Here is a 20,099-nt window from a genome sequence, read left to right as displayed (position 1 = left end):
GAACGTAGAAGTTACCCCTGTGGTTTGGATCTCAGAAGTAAGAAATGCTCGATGCCACTGAGAGATGAGAACGGAGGAATGTTTTTGCTGGTTATGAAATTATAGCAAGAGCCCCAAATTGATTAGTGTCACATGTCAGATTCTATTACAAAGAAGTCCCAGCCATCAATTTGTTCTTTTAATTATCCTGGAATTTTGTTAGGCTAAATAATTCTCACAGTCAGTGAGGCTAATGACTAAGCTGTGGAAATTTAGTGTCATTATTAAATATTTATTGAACTATTGTATGCAAGGTACAGAGCTGTGTGCTGCAGCTGATGTGAAAATCTCCAAAACCAATTCTTTGCGCTTGAGGGATGCATAGTCTAGTTGTGAACTATGGCATCCGTACATGTAATATCTTTTTTTGTGTGTGTGAGGAAGATCAGCCCTGAGCTAACATCCATGCCAATCCTCCTCTTTTTGCTGAGGAAGACCAGCCCTGAGCTAACATCTATTGCCAATCCTCCTCCTTCCCCCCGCCCCCCCAGCCCCAGTGGATAGTTGTATGTCATAGTTGCACATCCTTCTAGTTGCTTATGTGGGACGCGGCCTCAGCATGGCCGGAGAAGCCGTGCGTCGGTGCGCTCCCGGGATCCGAACCCGGGCCGCCAGTAGCGGAGCGCGTGCGCTTAACTGCTAAGCCACGGGGCCGGCCCTGTAATATCTTCCAATGTCAGTCTGTCCACAGGCGGCATAAGGCACTCCCAAATGGTGGGGGCCGAATGCTTAGCTGATGCTGTGTCCGTTTAGAAGGGACAGATCCTTTCTCTGGAGTTCTCAGAGTGCCTTAAAGTTGAGAGATTTGGGGGGGAAAAAAAAAAGTTTGGAGATTTGAACCAGATCTGGAGGATCAAATGCATTGACTCAGCAGAGACGAGAGTGGAATGGGGGCAAGGCAGGCGTGTGGGTGTAGCTGGCAAGGCTTAAAGTGTTCTCTAGAGGGGGGAGGGAGTGGCCAGTACACAGTACAGGAAGGACCCTTGTAGCTGAGGCGCGGAGGAGGACCAGCTGGCTAGAGCCAGACTGGCTGGAGGGCTTTTTGTCCCAAAGGCAATGTGGAACAGAACAGGGGAGTTAAACAATGAAAACATGTTACAATATGTAGTTAATTGAGAAGGTTGAAAAATTTTTAAAAGATTAGAAAAACATTTTCCCATAATCTCACTTTCTAGAAACATCTACTATTAACATTTCGGGGTGTTTCCTCTCATTCTTTGTGTGTTGAAAGAAATGTATGTGTGTGTGTCTAAAGATGTGTATATATATGTGTATTCTTATAAAGTAATATGTTTCTTTTTTAAAAAAAAAAGAATGGTGTATTAGAGAAAATACAAATAATCTGTGTTTTTACATGAATATACTGTGTGTATGTGTATTTAACAGGGATCATTTATTTGTTACTATTTTGAATGAAATCTTCTTTTAAGCTTATATTTTCTTTTTTGTGACTGTTGTGTAGGAATACTGTTGTTTACAGCAAAATGTTGAACTCTTTTCCTAGGTCTAGTCATATGTCTGTATAGTCTCTTGGATTCTTTTGATGTGGACAGAGTTATTGTCCATAATTTATGATGTGGAAGCTACAGCTATGGAGAACTTAGGTAACTTTAAAGGGAATACAGTGGCAATAAATCATGATGCAGCTCTTTCTCAAATATCAAATCAGGGGTCGGCCCGGTGGCGTAGTGGTTAAGTTTGCACACTCCACCTTGGCCGCCCAGGGTTCGCAGGTTCGGATCCCAGGCATGGACCTATGTGCCGCTTATCAAACCATGCTGTGGTGGCGTCCCACATAGAAAGTAGAGGAGGATGGCACGAATGTTAGCCCAGGGCCAGTCTTCCTCAGTAAAAAGAGGAGAATTGGCAACAGATGTTAGCTCAGGGCTAATCTTCCTCACAAAAAAAAATAAATATCAAATCATCAGTCACCTTAAGGTATTCTTTCTTTGATCTGCTTTTTGTTTAATTTGTGATAGCATTAGCTTCCAGCTGCAGTACATAAACTCTTCTTTAAGAGCTGGCCTTGGCCTTCGGGGCTCTGCAGGATGTGCCCCTGCCTTCCTTTCCAGCATTCCCTTCCATTCTCTCCTGGATCATTGCCTGTAGCCATGCTGGACTTTATTCAGTCCCTGGATGTGACCTCTCGGCCTTGGTGATGTCACACATGCCACTCTTTCTGGAACACGGGTCTCCCTGATTCTGCCAGCCTTGCCTTGAAAACAGTTTCCTCAGAGGGGCCTCTGACAACCAGCCTCTTTAAACTCAGTGTCTGTCATGCTATCGTTTCTCTCTCGGTACCTCTTATTCTACACACTTGTCACAATTTGAATTATACCAATTGTGATATTACATGTATATATGTTTAATTGTTTGCTTCTTTGATATTCATTCTCTATGCCCAGTGTCCAGTATTTGCCTCACAGTAGTATATGTAAATAGTAAATATTTGGTGAATAAAATGGAGCAAATATCTTTTGTTGTTATAACATGTAATTTTCTTCATTATTATTAATAATTAAATAATTTAAGGTATTAAAGTATTAAATAATTTAATAATTTTAAATTATTGATGTTAATTTTCTCTGTGGACGTGTAATAAATCATCTGTGATTTATCTTTCTCATGTAAATCTTAGTGGGAGGAATCTAGGGGTATCCATCTCTTCCCTTCTCTTTTCCTGTTATAAAACCCATGTTTTTATTTTTTAGAGTCGTGCTCCGATTTCTGCAAAACTTGTGGCCAACATGCTCTCGGTGGCTGGGGCGGATCACATCATCACCATGGACCTGCATGCCTCCCAGATCCAGGTTCTGGCATTTTCTTTCTTGCCCTTGGTTGTGATCAGGGGCTTAATGCAAGTGGTTAAATCCTAACTCTCTGTTAAGTTAAATAATTTTCGAAGGGGGTAATGTTACTCATGTTTGAGTGTGTATATGGCGACTCTCTTGGATTTCTGACTTTACGGAACTTGGAAATATGATTTAATGTTGAGATCGCCTGTCTCCACCACCTCCTTATTTCCGGTCAGTTTTGGAGGAGTGGGAATGGCTTCTTGGTAGTAAACTCTATAATTTCATTTCACCTTCTGGAATATAGTTAGTATGGCAGAGTTGTAATGTATGTTTTTTAACCACTTCATAGCCTCCTTCCTTCATCTGTAAACCAGGCCAAGTTATACTCTGCCCACTCTCTGAGGTAATGAATGTGAAGTATTTGGCTTATAATAAAGGACTTAAGAAACAACAGACCTCTTCTCCATTGCCCTGCAGAGCCATTCTCCTATGCCTTAGAAGATCGGTAATCATAAGATGGTAGAACGTGTCCCCAAAGATAATGAATTGGACTGAAATATGCTCCTAGAACATATCTGTCTTTTGATTTAATTCTGTTAAATTTAAGAAAAGGGAGTCTGTTGAAAAGTCATCTTTGGAATAAAAAATTCAAATTTTATTTAATGAAAGAGGTTACCTTTTCAAAAACCCTGCAGTGTGACACTCACTTCTCCCCATAGGGGTTCTTTGACATTCCCGTGGATAATTTGTACGCGGAGCCTGCAGTTCTGCAGTGGATCCGAGAGCACATCGCCGAGTGGAAGAACTGTATCATTGTTTCACCTGACGCAGGTGGAGCCAAGAGGTACTGCACAGGCGATGCCAGGCAGATTTCTGCGTTTGCCAGTTGGTTTTTCCTTTTCCTGTGTATTAGATAAGGAAGCGTGTTTTAAATTACTTAACACTTTATTTTGCAAATGACCAAGTAAGTAGGCTACAGGCTTCACCTCCAGAGCAGAGAGCTGTCATCTGGTTAATATTTAATCACTCATGAAAGAAAACACACACACACACATATTTGTTTTCAGCAAAGAATGTGTTTTATTTGTGGGTTTTTTTAAGTTATTTTTTTCTGATTATAAAGGTAATGAGCCTAATTAGAAAATAAGGCTTTTAATTAACAAGACAGTTGACTAAGCTAGTCCTTCCTACTGTAAACACTTGGAAATGGTAGGCAAAGTAGAACAGAATTTTAAAAAAGAAATCTGTGTCTGCAGAGCACCAAGAAAGAAAGGGAGCTTTCTGGGGCCAAGAAATAAAGGGGCTGAAAGCCTTGCTCGGGTGGCCTAGGGGATGGATATCAGATTCAGGTGGTGGCTTGGGTGTTAATACCCATGTAGGGGCCTCCAGAGAGAAGAGAGATGAAAGTTAGATCTCTCACCTGTGGCCCAGGAGGAAAGCTAGTCTTTACCCAGGCCTTTGAATGGGGGAGAAAATAGCCAGCCATGAGAAATCAAACTGAGAGTCTGTGCCACATGCAGATGTGCAGTGGGATATGCACTGTCCCCGTGGTGCGAGAATCCCTACACTGAGGAAATTCACAGTAAAATTGGTCCCAGGCTGCAAAGCCACTGCAGAGGGAGAATTCCATAGGCCCAGCTGCTCAGTAAGCACTCCCCGCTGAAGACAACCTCATGCATGATGATCCAAGTTAGAAAACTGAGGGGCCACAGCCTACCCAGAGCCAGTGCCTGTAGATAACAGGGCAGCAGGCAGCCAACACCGTGGGGTGGTAGAACAATTGCTACGGTATAAAATGAGTAAGTTGGACAGAAACTGACATGTCACTAAAAGCATCAGAGAGCAGGTACACCGAGTGGTGTAAGAGAACAGTCCTGAGCAGCAGATCTGGAGGGCTCTGCAGAGACTCAAGGAAGGGAGCAGCAATCAGTACAGAGCTCAGAGTCAAGGATGACGATGGTAGAATGCTGAGTTGATACAGAGTGCTTTACTGCAGCCTGAGACGTGGTGGCTCAAAGTGACCTGGGAGAACTGTGCAGCTGCTAGCTGGGAAGGAAAAAAGGATGGAGTGGAGTTTTAATGCCCAGGTAGGGGCCTCTGTCAGGAAGGGAGAGGTAAAGGAGACCTCTGTCCGCCAGTCCAGTGAGAAACCAAGGAAGCTGATAAATGTGCCATGAGAGTGACCAGCCACCGTCAAGCTTTGGGACAGCTTTAAACTGCAAATACCCATCCCTCATTTGGCTCCCTCATCCACCGGTGGCCCAGCTGAAGACTTAGAATTGAACTGAAAAGCTTAGGAGTAACCCAGAAAGCCAAGGTCCTGATTCTTAGAAGAGCCCCGTCATGTGCTAAGCTGCTGTTGTGACAGCTTAGGTTCCCAGCACGGAAGAGGAGGAAGAACGGGCCAGCTGGAGATGGGCCTCTGACAGCAGCAGGTGGTGGCCATTGACAGGAAGGAGACATAAATATGTAAAAGACAGAAGCAGAAAGTTAACTTGCACAGACCCCAGCCAGGCGGCGACAGGGTGGGGAGCAGCCCTGTGTCATAGCCCTCAGCCTGGCTCTCCAGGATGAAGCACGCTCAATGCTGTCTGCTGAAGAAGTCAGGGGAATGTGAGCACCATTTTGGAGTAATTTCTACTAGAAGTGCTTGCAGTTTACTTCTAAACTTAAGTCACACAGTGGAATCTGCGTTCAAATCTGGCAAATCCACTGGCCTGATTGAAGGTTAGAGGTGAACAAGGGGGGCACAGGGGGACACGAGCATAAGATGTAACTTGTTTTTAATAACAGCTTTATTGAGATATAATTCACATATCTACAATTCACCCATTTAAAGTGCAAGTTCAGTGGATTTTAGTATATTCACAGATTTGTGCATCCATCACCATGGTCTAATTCCAGAACATTTCATCAACCCAGAAAGAAACCTGTACCCACTAGCAGTCACTCTCCATTCCCTCTTCCTCTAGCCCCTGGCCACCACTGACCCTCTTTCTGTCTCTGAAATTCCCTCTCTGGACATTTTACATGGATGGATCATATAATGCATAGCTTTTGTGTCAGGCGTATTTCTTTTTTTTAACCAGAAAAAATTACTTTGGCAGCTAACAAGCCAAAAGAATAATAGATTCCACAAACTTGTGTGGCCTTTTCTTTTCCTATCCCAACCCTATTTTTTATATATAGTCTAAAAATATATGTGCTCTTACCAAACTTCAAACAAGGGAATCTCCCCGTTTCACACAAATGATAATGTGCTGTACATACTTCGTTGTGTTTTTTAAAAGCTTGCTGCGTCTTAGCAGTGATTCCACAGCTGTGCAGTAGATCGGCTCTGGTGTCTTTTCCAGCTGGGTCATACTCCATTGTTTGCATGTGTCATGATCCCCTTAACCGGGTCCCCATCCATCCCTTGTAGGCAACACTCTTGTTTGCACTCTTAACACAGTCCTGCAGCACGCACTGGCTTTTGCGTTTTACCTATAGAAGTATAATACGTTCTAGAACTGCAATTGCACGGGCCATTTTGGTTTTGATGGACAATGCCAAAATTTGGTCTTCCAAAGAAGATAGACCAGTTGACAGTCCCAAGTATGGATGCCAGTGACTTTCCACACAGGCTTGTTCACACAGAGGATTATCAGGCTTTTTTTCCTTTACAAATCAGATATGTGATATATGGTATCTCTTTCTGTTAATTTTGGTTGCTGTGAATAAGGTCAAGTGCCCCTTCTGACAAGTTTATTTTCCGTGAGGGTCTGTTCATACCTTTTGCCTATTGTTCTTTTGGCCGGAGGCCTTTTCCTCTGGATCTCTGGATCGTTAGGAATGCTGCATAGGCAGGAGGTCACACCTTTGTTTCTGGTGTGTGTGTGTGTATGTGTGTTGTGCAAATATTTCCCCAAGTTTTCCCTTTCTTCCTATTTTGTATTTTTATTCTCTGCAGGATTTTTAAAACAGGCTTATGTAGTCATATTTATCTCTTTTTCGCATTATGGAGTCTGGGTTTATGAAGGATTCCCCCTTAATGTTTTTCTTCTAGGATTTCATGTATTTTAAGGGTTGCCTTTTTATCTTTTTAGTGTTCCAATTTTTCTTCCATCTGAAATTCATTTTAGAATAAAGAGTAAAATAAGAATACAACTCTTTCCCTTTCAGCTATCTAGTTGTTCCAAAACTATTTATTAAATAATCCATCTTTTCCCTATTGATTTGAAGCCCCATCTTTCGTTATATACCCCATCTAGTGGCCAACCCCAGCTTAAAAAATGCGGAGGCAACTCACCAGAGTGAATGGCTGGCTTTGAGATGCTGTTTTGTTCCGATCCCCTTCAGAGCAGTCCCACTCGACAACCCCCGCTCCCTCTGCAGGAAAGTCAAGCTTTGTAGGGGCGTACATTTCGGATTTTTTGCCACCTCCTTTCCTTTTTCCTGAAGTTTCTGCTACACGTCCTTGTCATCCTCGTATTCTAGAGTAAGCTGTTTGCTGACTGACAGAACAGCCTCGCAAGTAACACATGATGTGTGCAGTTGACATTATCTGTGGCTTCTTCACTTGATGCAAAAAGTCATATTTCACCAAGGAAAATAGATATGTATCTGACAAATTGGAACTTGTTGCCTTAGAAAAAGCTTTGAGGCCTGACTCGTTCTGGGTAAAACTTCATATCGCCACAAGAGGTCACTCTTGGGTAGTCTTTGCAGCTCGATTGGGTTGACAGCTAAGAGAAAATAAACCTTAGAAGGAAACACACCTACCACTGTTGACATCATCATATTAACATAAAACTGGTATGGGAAGTTGGTGAAACTAAATAATTCAGATTTAACTTTTATCGTTTTTCTTTTGGAAGGGATGTAAACGTGTTCAGAAGAAATGGAAATCACACAATATATTATTTTGGCTCTAACTTTTTCCACCTAAGATTTCTATGTGATACTTTGTCTCAACACATTTGTTAAGAATATATATTAAATCTCATTTATATACATGGAAAAGAAGAGTTATAGCCTATTCTAAGAACGTTCTAGCAACCCAGGGGGCTTTTTGCAGGGATATTTTCCTTTATTTCCTGCTTCTGACATTATCATTGGGTACCTGAAGTGGCTGGGGCTCCCCGTTCATGTCCCACACCTGCCCTCCCAAAACCACATAGCTCAGTTTCTTGCCTACAGAGCCCCCATGCCCCGCGCTGGTCTGTTCGTACACAGACAGGAGAGTGGGGATCACCCGGCAGAGGTGTGAACACAGGTTATGCCTGGACTTCAGTGGCTTAGAACTTCAGCCACAAATGGCGGTGCCTCCCAGTGCGGGGCTGCAGACCAGGACGCTGCCATGCTGAGATCTAGTCCTTACAAATAAACAAACACAAAGTTTAATATATATTCACATTGTATGTTAGGTGTTCAAAGGATCTTCTCTTGGGAAAACCTGTCTTGTATTCTGAGAAACTAGCTTTCCTTAATTGGAGTTTGTTTGTTTATTTATTTATTTATTAATTATTTTGCTGAGGAAGATTCACCCTGAGCTAACATCCGTTGCCAATCTTCCTCTTTTTTTCTCTTTTTGCTTGAGGAAGACCAGCCCAGAGCTAACATCCGTGCCAATCCTCTTCCACTTTTTTTCTGTGTGGGACACTGCCCCACTGTATGTGGGACACCAGCGTGGCTGGTGAGTGGAGTAGGTCTGTGCCTGGGATCCGAACCTGTGAACCCAGGCTGCCAAAGCAGAGCCCACAGAACTTTAACCACTCGGCCATGGGGCCAGGCCCCTTAATTGGAGTTTAAATGGCTTATCGTTTATGAAATTGCCATGCGGATAGTAGTATAGGCTTTAAGTTGATTATGGGGCAAAATTTTTGTCAGCATTCAAATTAATTTTTTTTTTCAATTAAATCCTCAAGTTAGGAAACCAGTGGTAAATAGAGAGCTTTAGAAACACAGAGTATCTGCCAGAGCAACTTGGGTTAGGTTCCAGCTTAGAAGGATGATTTGTTTTAAGGGTAGGAAGAATATGAACCTCATCATAGTAATGCTTCCCTTTGCTTCCAGAGACTTTGGAGTTCTGGAACTGGTGTCTTAACTCTCTTGTCTAATCTAACAGTCTGTCTTTAACTGGAAAGTTTGACCCCTTTTCCGTTATGATTACTGACGTATTTGGATTCATGACCACCATCTTTTGTGCTTTAAAGCTGTTGTCCACTGTAGTTTTTTCTTCTCTACAAATTAGACATTATTTTTATTATTGTGGTTTTATACAATCAACAGTTTTTTAGATTTGTCCACATATTGACCAGTATTTTTGCTTACCTCCCCCTGCGCTGCACCCTATTACATCTCAGGGTTTCTATTATTTTCCTTTTGCTTAAGTTGCACTCTTTAGGATTTTCCTTAAGTGGTTGTATGTTGGAAGTGAATTCTCAGGTTGTATAATTTCATGGAAAATATCTTTATTTTGCCCTTATTCTTGAAAGGTGGCTTTCCTGGATATAGGCTCCTAGCCTGACAGTTATTTTCTGATATCACATTAAAGATACTGCTTCCCTAATTTCTGGTTCTATTGTTGGCTTTGAGAGTTTGGCCATCGGTTTGATTGCTATTCCTTTCTAGATGACCTATCTTCATCCTTCGCCTCTTTTATCATTACTAGATCTTCTATAGTTTTATTACAGTTGCTCGGGGATTCATTTATGTGGCTTATTGGGTCAGAGGATTGGTGTCTTCCAATAGTTCTGGAAAATTCTCAGTCATTGTTCTTTGAATATTGCCTCTTTCTCATTCTTTTATCTCTTTCTAGACCTCCAGTTTTTCCTGTCACCTTGTCACTCTGTTCTTCATGTCCCTTAACTTCTTTTCCATATTTTCTATCTCTCTTGTCTCTTAGGCTGCATTCTAGACAGTGTCTTCATCTCTACGAATTCACTCATTCTCTCTTCAGGTATATTTAATCTCTTTATGTACCAAGTTTTTAATTTCAAATATAATATTTTTCATTTCTAGAAATTCTCCTCTTTCTCAAGTCTTGATTGGTCATTCTTTATGTAGTCCTTTCGTTCTTATCCAAGCTTGTTTTATTTCTTTAAAACAGAAAAAAATCATTTTTTGTTCTTTCTTGGCTAATTCCAGTGTCTAACGTTTTGCTGTGGTGACTCTGTCCACAGTTGTTTCTGGTGGCCCTCACTTTGAGTGCCTTGCTTCCTTGGATGTTTTGTGACTCCTGTGAATCCCTCATTTTCCTTGGAATTTTATCATCATAATCCTTCAGAGAGGATTTGCACTTGTTGTTGCCAATTTCCTTGGGATACTGCCCCAAAGTGTCACTTTGAATTGAATTCTCCACTTGGGAGTTTTCATCATACACGTCATAGGAGTTTGGACAAACAACCTCAGAAGAGCTGACGTGGTTTGGAACTCTCAAGAGAGAACTAGCCCCCTCCACTTAGCATGGAGTTGGAGACAGGCAAGTGTCCTTGCTGTCCCCACCTGGGCAGCAGGTTTATTTTTCACTCATTATTCTGAAGGGATAACCTTTGGCGTCCCTGTGGTACGCAGCGTCTCCTGTTAGACTCCAGCTTGGCTGAGCCCTAGGCTTTCTCTCTCCCCCACCCCAGTCTCCGCCATCAGAACAGAAGCTCAAGATCATTTAGGGCTCCTCAGCACACTCAGGGCAAGAAGTTAGCTGCATGCTGGCTTCTCGGGATAACCTACTTTTTTGTGTGTGTGTGTGAGGAATACCAGCCCTGAGCCAACATCCAATGCCAATCCTCCTTTTTTTGCTGAGGAAGACTGGCCGTGGGCTAACATCCGTGCCCATCTTCCTCCACCTTATATGGGATGCCGCCACAGCATGGCCTGACAAGCGGTGCGTTGGTGCACACCCGGGATCCAAACCAGTGAACCCTGGGCCGCCGCAGCGGAGCGCACGCACCCAACTGCTTGCGCCACCAGGCTGGCCCCTCGGGATAACCTACTTTTGTATTCTCTGCCTCTGAAGATTCCTGCTACCATTCCAGCTCGGCGATGAGCTTCTAAAGATACTTGCCTTTGTAATCGGGCATCGTAGTTGTTTCCATCAGGATGGGTGATAGGGCCTAGTCTGCTGCAGTGCCCAAATGTAACTCGAAAACATCATCTGGGAATGGAGATAGTTCTACATGCAATGAAGGTGGCCTTGCCTTAGGTCTCATTTTCATTTATGTCGCTTGCTTGAGGTGACAGATGTCCCTGCTAAATCCAATGTAGAAAAAACATTAAGGTCTGAAAGAGGTGGCTGTATTCTTTGATCAAATTGAAGAGGGTAGTTGGAAGCTGGTAAAATACTGGCCAAATAAGTAATACACAGAGTTACCATATGACCTGGCAGTTCTAGCAATTCTGCCCGTAGCTGTATACCCAAAAGACTTGAAAGCAGGGACTCAAACAGACACTTGTATGCCAGTGTTCATAGCGGCGCTATTCGCTATAGCCGAGAGGTGGAAACAACCTAGGCGTCCGTCAGTGGGTGAATGGATAAACAGAATGTGCTATATCCATACAATGGAATATTATTCATCCATAGAAAGGAATAAAATACTGACACATGCTACAACCTTGTAAATATCATGCTAAGTGAAAAACATCAGACACATAAGGTCACCTATTGTATGATTCCATTTATATGAAAAATCCAGAATAGGTAAATCCATAGAGACAAAGTAAGTAGATTCATGGTTGCCAGAGCCTGGGGATGGGATAAAGGGAGAGTGACTGCTTAATGATGAAACTGTTCCTTTTGGGGTGATAAAAATGTTCTGGAAATTAGAGGTGGTGGTTGCATAATATGATGAATACTTATGCCACTGAATTGTACACTTTAAAATGGTTAAAATGTTAAATTCTATTATATATCTATTTTACCACAATTAGAAAAAAAAAAACTGGTCATTGAATGTTCTCAGAAACAGGCAAGGGTGACCTGCGGTACCTAGTGCCTTCATCCTGCCCTCTTGGCCGCAGAAAGTATGTTCCTCTCAGAGACTTGCCCACTCTCTCCTTGACCAGAGCAGCCATGGAGCCCCATTCCTGGTCGCCATCTGAGGATGGCGCAGTGAATGGGACCAGGGCTTTAAAAGCGTACGGAGGTTTTACCCTCCATTCACTGTGTACTAAATTGGGGTGTGTGGGTGTGTGTTATTGGTTCCTCAGTAAATATTTTTTCAGCTGAATTGCATAATAACTGACTCATTTTAAAAACTGAAATAGGAAAATCTTACTTCATGTCACATTATGTCTGGCGTTATTTTGTGGTAAGTTTCATCATTTAAGTCCACCCTTCATGGGAAAAGTCCCAAATGCCCCAGACTCACCGACACACCTGGCCTGCCACCTTCTCCTCCTGTTGCCAGCTCAGCCCTTTCTGAGCAGATGACTTCTGAGCGTTGGCTGTAGATGGGCAGAGGCCTGGAGTTGGGATGAGTCTCCTGAGGCCTTGAGTGCAGTAAAGTCCATGTTCATAAGCCCACAGATTACGTGAATGTGTTAACCAGGACTTTTGTCCCTACTGGCTGCCCCACAGGCTGAGCAAATGGCAGTTTCTAAATAACTTGCTTTAAGTTGTGTCCTTGATTTTTGAAGAGTACCTATAAACACAACAAATTGAATATCAATTTCTTATCCAGTTTTTTCATCCAGTGGTCAAGGTGCCCCGGCATTCTTCACCAGCTGTAGTAAATGCAAGGCCACAGCACTGGCACATTTCTCCCCGTGGGTTGCTTAATTCACCTCCCAGAGCAGGCCTGGCTTTACAAGTGGGAGCTGATTCTCATTATCTTGAGTGTGGTTGGTTACTATATTCCTAAAATACCACTTTAAAGAACAAGATTTTTTTTTTATTGACTGTGTTTAACATGTCTGCTTGTGTCTCTGCGCAGGGTCACATCAATTGCAGACAGGTTGAATGTGGAATTTGCCTTGATTCACAAAGAGAGGAAGAAAGCGAATGAAGTGGACCGGATGGTTCTGGTGGGCGATGTGAAGGACCGCGTGGCTATCCTTGTGGATGACATGGCTGACACATGTGGCACGATCTGCCACGCTGCGGACAAGTACGAGGGATGGTTTGGGAAAGTGTTAGGACATCTCATTAGGAAAGGAAAAATGTTAGCTTTTAAAAACTGGGCCTGCTTTCCCTAATTATTACTGATGGCGTGGTGGTGGCATCAGACCAAAGGAAATTCTAAGCCCATTTATTTTTTCTTGGTAGAAAAATGCCCCACGGGCCTTTATGACCTGGTTTTCATTTTCAAGATTGAGCTTTCAGTGTATTTTAAAAAGGGTCAGAGAAGGTGCTTCCCCTAAAACCCAGCACAGAAGGAAAGAGACAGTCTTGTGGGCTTCTTTGGGCCCTTGCTTCCTTCTGTTCGACCTTCACTCCAGCCTTGGGCTTCCGGAGGATATAGAGCTGGGCTGTCCAGAGTGGGAGCCACGACCGAGCCATGCATGGCTGTGGAGCACTCGGAATGTGATCAGTCTGACTTGAGATGCGCTGAGAGTGTGAAATACACACCAAGTTTCAAAGAAAGCGTGAAACAAAGAATGTAAACTATCTCATTAATGATATTTTATATTGATTATATGTCAAAATGATGATATCTGGCTTTATTGGTTTAAATCAGTGGTTCTCAACCAAGGGCACTTTTGCTCCCTGGGGGACATTTGACAATGTCTGGAGACGTTTTTGGCTGTCACAACTGAGGGGAGGTGGGTGTTGTTAGTGGGTAGAGGCCAAGGATGCTATACAACAAAGGATTACCCGGGCCCAACACCATGGTTGATAATCCCAGATTTAATGGTTCACAAAGTGTTTTGCCAGCACGTACCTTGAAAGATCCTGTTTTGGGCTAATAAATGTGAGTGAAATTGGTTTCATGTTTTCCTTTATGGAACACACTTTTTGCTTTTAAATTCACACTAAGGAGAGAATGTTTCAAGAATATTTGTGTGTATGGGCCGGCCCCGTGGCTTAGCGGTTAAGTGCGTGCACTCTGTTGCCGGCGGCCCGGGTTCGGATCCCGGGTGCGCACCGAGGCACCACTCCTCCAGCCATGCTGAGGCCGCGTCCCACATACAGCAACTAGAAGGATGTGCAGCTATGACGTACAACTATCTACTGGGGCTTTGGGGGAAAAATAAATAAATAAAATCTTTAAAAAAAAAAAAAAAAAAAGAATATTTGTGTGTACACTAAATTTTTTTGTCCTCCATTTTACAGGTTACTCTCAGCTGGAGCCACCAAAGTTTATGCTATCCTTACCCATGGAATCTTCTCTGGGCCAGCTATTTCCAGAATAAATAATGCCGCCTTTGAGGCTGTTGTTGTCACTAACACAATTCCGCAAGAGGACAAAATGAGACACTGCTCCAAGATTCAGGTACTGTCTACACTGCAGGCAGAACCAAGCAGCGAGGCACCTACCTCAGATCCTGAGAAATAACGTTGAGTCTTCTGCATGTGACTGCTTGCTAAGCAGATGTTGGCAGAGGTTGCGGCTTCTCATAACAGTGAGGGTATGGTTCACGTTAGATCTCCAAGAAAGGCTGGGGCTGGCAGACGTCAAAGTTAAAAATAGTAAGTGAATAAAACCACAATAGGAAAACAGTAAGAAACAGGCTGTGCTAAAGCTAAACAGAATTACCATATGACCCAGCAAGTCCACCTTGAGGTATATACCAAAATTTGAAAACAGGTGTTCCAACAAAAACTTGTACACGAATGTTCATAGCAGCCGTATTCACAGTAACCGAAAGGTAGAAACAGCCAAATGTCCGTCAACAGGTGATGGATAACTAAAGCATGGTCTATTCATACAATAGAATAGTATTCAGCCTTAAAAGGGAAGGAAATTCTTGACACATGTGACAACATGGATGAACCTTGAAAACAGTATGCTAAGTGAAAGAAGCCAGTCACTAAAGGACAAATATTGTATGATCCCACTTATCTGAGGGACCTAGACTAGTAAAATTCATAGAGTCAGAAAGTAGACTGGTGGTTGCCTGGGGATGAGGAGTCAGTGTTTAATGGGGACAGAGTTTCTGTTTGGTATGATTAAAAAGTTTTGAAAATAGATAATAGTGATGGTTACACAGCATTGGGAATGTAATTAATGCCACTGAATTGTTATGTTACATATATTTTACTACATAAAATTTGACATTTTGACGATTTGGGAAGCTACTAGAGCATTGGGGATAATCACTTGACACCAACTAGCCTGAAATAAGTTGAAAGGGTTCAAGTCCCCATTTTGCCTCTGTGTCACAGGGAACCTTGGCAAGTCATTTCATTGCTAGAAGCCTCCTTTCCTATCATTAGAACATGCAGATGGATCCAAGTGATCCACTTCGTGATTTCTAATCCATCAGGTAGCACCACAGTTCATTTGACACAGGGAGATAACGTTTGAAAATGGTCAAAATAGCTGTGCCTGAGATTTTTATGCCTGATTAGCAGTAGTTGAGAGTCAGCAAACTATAGCCCACAGGCCCAATCCGGCTCACCATCTTTTTTTGTAAATAAAGTTTTGTTGGAACACAGCCACGCCCATTCGTTTATGTATTGTCTATGTGGCTGTTCTCATGCTATCACTGAGTTGAGTGTGGCCTGCAAAGCTGAAAATATTTACTATCGAGCCCTTGACAGAAAAAGTAGTTTGCTGACCCCTGAATTAGATGATCACAGCTGTGCTCTTAAATGACACAGTCACTGCGTTTTCGGAAAACCAAGAGAAAGAAAAAATTTCCATATAGCGATTGAGTAAAATTAATTTAAAAACAAGAAACTCCCCAAGAAAGTGATGTCTCTGGTTAATGGCGACCCTGAAAAGCCTTTGAGTATCTGCACTGAAACTCTCACTTCCAGGATCCCATTCGGGTTTGTAATTTGAAGATAGACCCCAAACTGTCTGTCATCTCAAAAGAAAAGGGTGTGGGAGGTTTTGATAGTACCACATCTCATGTGCTGGCGAAATCATTTTTAGGCTTTCTGGCTTCTAAGTTTTTAATTATGACTAAGATGTCCCACTTTCATGTTTTTCCGTTGGTGTTTAGGTGATTGACATTTCGATGATCTTGGCCGAGGCGATCCGAAGGACACACAACGGTGAATCTGTGTCTTACCTGTTCAGCCACGTCCCGCTGTAAATGCAGGATGTGAAGTGTAGAGCAAGCCTGCTCTGGCTTCTATTTGTCTGATTTTTTAGCTTTAGGACTCAGCAATTATAGGGTAATGCAAAAGCATCAGAGCTTTGTGTACTCCAAGATCTGTTGTCCCCCTTCTAAAGCTCAAGACCATTTATTTCCAGTTTTGGGGGGAGAGCGGTGGTTATTTGATCTTTAAGTGAACTGTCTTAAATGAGAAATGTTTTTGTCATCTTGACTTGTTCTGATAGGTGACTTTTTCCTTTGTTTTGTCAGTACTTTGAGGCCACAACTTTCAAGTATGTAATTCCATTGTGGAAGTTCATAGTTTATATATTTCTGGTTGCCAAAGGTGACTTTAGATTAAAGCCTTCTGTGTAAATATATAATGATAATGCCTATGGACATTTGGGTAAAACCCTGTATAGAATGAGCCTTTTACTTCTGAGTGAACCTTAGAAAATTTATAATACCCTGAATTTTGAATATTTTTTTTTCTAGTAACCAGGTTTCAAATAAACCATTTTGGTTATTGTGCTTAATTTGGACCAAATTTTATGTAGGTTAAGATGCCACTGACACGTTTATTTTTTGGTAAACATTAGACATCTCAGAGGCCATGTAGCTCAGTATTTTTTTTTTTTGCCACTTTTGAAAAACAAGTTACAACTATCACTTACCTGAAATGTCGTGTCCTAAAATTCCAAAATTATGTTCAGCCACAGATATGATTTAGAAACTGTTTTGAGATAGAGTCTGCAAGCTCACTGTCACATTCATGTTCTCCTCTGCCCATCCCGAATGGACTGTTCTTTGAGCCTCACCTCGTGTCCTGCCATCTTGTTCTTTTATGCCCTGTTTTTAGCTCTAGCATTTACTTGGCCTTTTTCCCAATAATTTCATGTTGTGGATTTCCACCAAAACAAAGATCCCCCTCTAAGTCCCCTCAGATTTACTGGTCTAGTCATTGTTTTGCTTTTGACGTAATAAAAAGGTAAATTTTTTAAGTGCCGCCAAGTGTGAATTGAAATATTTTATCTTTAGTTTTGATTTAATGTTCTTTTGCCTTTTGTAATTAGAAGTAGTAAGTCTCCTGGGCGACTGATTATTTTAACTAAAGCTGTTAACGTGAAAAGTCTGAGTAAGAAAGGCCTACGAAAAAAGTACAAATAAGCACACATTAGTTGCTCCCTTGGGATAGTGTTCAAATGGTGACCCAGGAGTGATCGTGGAGGGGACGATTGCTTTATCCATAAGATGACCTTGACGATATCTTCCTAAGTGAGGGGCCTCCCTGCCTCTGTGGCAGAAGGCAAGCATTGACTCTCTGTGGATCTTATTATATGCACGTTGGTGGATAACCAACTGAAATCTTCAGTCCCAAAAGAAAAGAATTTGCCTACAGAGACAAAGCCTAGGAATGATAAACAATCTCCCTTCTGCTGACTCTTAAAACTTGAATAGAATACATTCTCTGATCCAAATTCTGCAGGTGGGAAAATCCAATCTATTTATTCATTAACAGACTTGAACAGAAATCTTTAAAGTTTCAAACTTCATTACAGCAGAGGTTGAATCGAAGTTAAAAAGTATCATTTTAGTCATTGCAGAAACTAGCATTTTGTTGTACCTTAAAATGGCTTTTGAGAAAAAATGATATTGTAGCCTAGTAGAGTCAGCTATGCAACGCAGATTGACTCTATCTAGAAAGAGTTGACTTGATATATGTAAAGAGCCTATTTAGATGCTATGTAATTTTTAGTTTTGATAAATGAGTGATCTGTATTTCTTGGAGTTTCTGTGCATAGAGACATGAAAATGTAGTTATAAACATGCATAGGTAGACCGCTCAGCATACAAGTATAGACATGTTGACATGACTAAAACCAGTTGATTTCAAGGTAATTATTTCATCTAACATTTAGAGTCTAAGATATAGAAGTAGTTTTAAAATAATGGTCTTTAGATAAAAATCTATATTGTCCTTCTCTGAATTAAGAACTGATTGTTTCTATCATTATTTAGCCCCACTTTTGTATTTTAAAGTACTTCTAATACGTTTATCAACTAATTAAACTAGACTTAGCCATACACAGTGGCACTGTAGACCTTAACTCTTTGATGGTTTCAGTTCGACAAAGATGCTGAAGATGGGCTTGAAAGCAACTTAATCCCAGAACCTGTGCATCCTTTGCTGCTTGTCTGGAAATATTTAAGTGAAACCGCCAAATACATCGGTCTCGTCTGACTCTGCTGAATGGGGGTACTTGGTGTGTATCCAGCCGAAAGTGGGAGCCAGAGAAATACGAATATACCAAAGTTGCTCAGCCTCCAACTTAAATTATATTAACTAACTTATAGATATTCATATTATAACTTTCCTTTGTTAGACATGATGTCAACCAGATTCAAGAATGTATCATTTGCAGTGCTTGTATTGGTTTAGAATATAGGATTTTAAGATCTTCTGACGCTGTACTAAAACATTTCAATAAAATCATGCTACTTCTTTCTTTCATAGTTTGTATCATTATTGTGGAGTAATACGTTTGGACGGAGTGATGTGTTTTGATGGGGTGGGTACCTGAAAATATTTGCTACTTCACGATTATAACCCAACATATAAAATTACAGGAAAGCCAGAAGTTAATTGAAGTCAGCTCTTCTCTATTTTGAAGGTGTTTCTTTTTGAAGGACTGATTAACAATCTCCTTGCCCCAAAGTGTAAGAGCTGTGCCACATAAGCCATCCAGGTTGATAATTCTAGATGTTTCCTATAAAATTGAAGATTGCCCAGTGTGTTTACACATGAAAGTAGTAATGTTCTATATCCATAGATTGGAGCAGACCAAACTAAAATGTAGGCCCCATGGAAGTTTTTCATGTGTTTTGATTTCACAAGCACCAAAAAGAGTTTCCTGCTCCCATAAAACAACTACTTATTAGGTGATGCTCTAGGTTACTCTTGTGGGGACAAAGTAAATTTATAATTCTCCCGGTAAAGCTCAGCTTTAAAGTGTGGACAGTGAGGAGAGTGGCAACATTTTGTCTTCAAAGTCGCAGTGAAAGATAACTAAAACCAAGTCTGCCAGAGAAGATCACAGTTTAAGACAGAACATGATAGAATGTACAAGAAGGGAGGAAGAAAATGAAGGAGAGATGGAAACACCAAAAACATTTCACCAACTTTACAATTCCACCTAATAATGCTGTCACACCTCTTCGGAAGTGTTTCATTTTAAAAGGCAGTTCCTACCAAATTCACCAGCTGAGCTGTGGGGTGGACAGGCTAAGTGTCAAAGGGAAAGATCCTCTGGGGTTCAGAGGCTAATCAGGCTGGGGAGATCAGCAAGACCTTTGTGAAGGGACTGCTGTTACAGATGATACTCGGTGGCAGAATTTTCCAGAACCGGCTGCCTCTATTCCAGCGTGGACTGAAGCAGGACATAGGGTGTTTGGTACATAATATGTTTGTGTGAGGATATCCAATGAAGGTGGAAGTTAGGAGCTGAAACATACTACCATCTCCATGTATATTGCATGGAGAAATCAACGGAGTCACTCCTTTTCACTACAGATCTTGACCTGATTGATCTCCCTGTACCCCAACAACACATCCCTCCGCTTTTCCCTGCCCTTGCTTTCCAAGACCACATTATGGTTTGGTTTGCTTTACTGTAGTCCCCGAGCTCTGTTTTCTCCTCTGACAGCATGATGCTCAGGAGCATAGACTGACACTTACTAGAGTTAAAAAACAGCAAAACCTCTGGCCTAGTCACTTAACCCTTCTGTCCCTCAGTTTCCTTATATGTGAAATGGGGTAATAGTACCTCTCTCATAGGGGTGTGATGAGGATTAATGAGATGATATCTGTAAAGTGCTTAGAATTGTTTTGTATGTTAACTTCAATTTTTAGAGCAGGCACCTTAAATCTTCCCTTTGAAAGAATGTAAGTAGGTGTGAAGAAGCAAGATTTTCGTGCATTTTCTAGATGTTAAGCCGTGTACCTGTGAGCTAGTCACAAACACGATCCTCTCACCCAGGGGTACATTGTCCTGGCATGTGACTCTCTGTGAAGGGTAGCAT

The 20,099-nt window shown here is 41.7% G+C and overlaps 1 protein-coding gene across 1 annotated transcript in view; it reads left to right on the top strand.

The window, feature by feature from the left end:
- PRPS2 (phosphoribosyl pyrophosphate synthetase 2) overlaps nt 1-18,531 on the top strand; it is a 31,113-nt gene extending 12,582 nt beyond the window's left edge. Inside the window, exons 3-7 of the mRNA XM_004435113.3 lie at nt 2,751-2,849; nt 3,554-3,678; nt 12,746-12,919; nt 14,086-14,245; nt 15,924-18,531. Coding sequence (XP_004435170.1) covers nt 2,751-2,849; nt 3,554-3,678; nt 12,746-12,919; nt 14,086-14,245; nt 15,924-16,016 — 651 coding nt within the window. The 3' untranslated portion in view covers nt 16,017-18,531. The remainder of the gene's footprint in view (nt 1-2,750; nt 2,850-3,553; nt 3,679-12,745; nt 12,920-14,085; nt 14,246-15,923) is intronic.
- Nucleotides 18,532-20,099: the final 1,568 nt, after the last annotated feature.

Source organism: Ceratotherium simum, chromosome X (assembly GCF_057802395.1).
Source record: "Ceratotherium simum simum isolate JZ-2026a chromosome X, ASM5780239v1, whole genome shotgun sequence".
Taxonomy (NCBI): domain Eukaryota; kingdom Metazoa; phylum Chordata; class Mammalia; order Perissodactyla; family Rhinocerotidae; genus Ceratotherium; species Ceratotherium simum.
The sequence above is the reverse complement of the archived record's forward strand: the minus strand, read 5'-3'. Positions and strand labels throughout refer to the sequence as shown.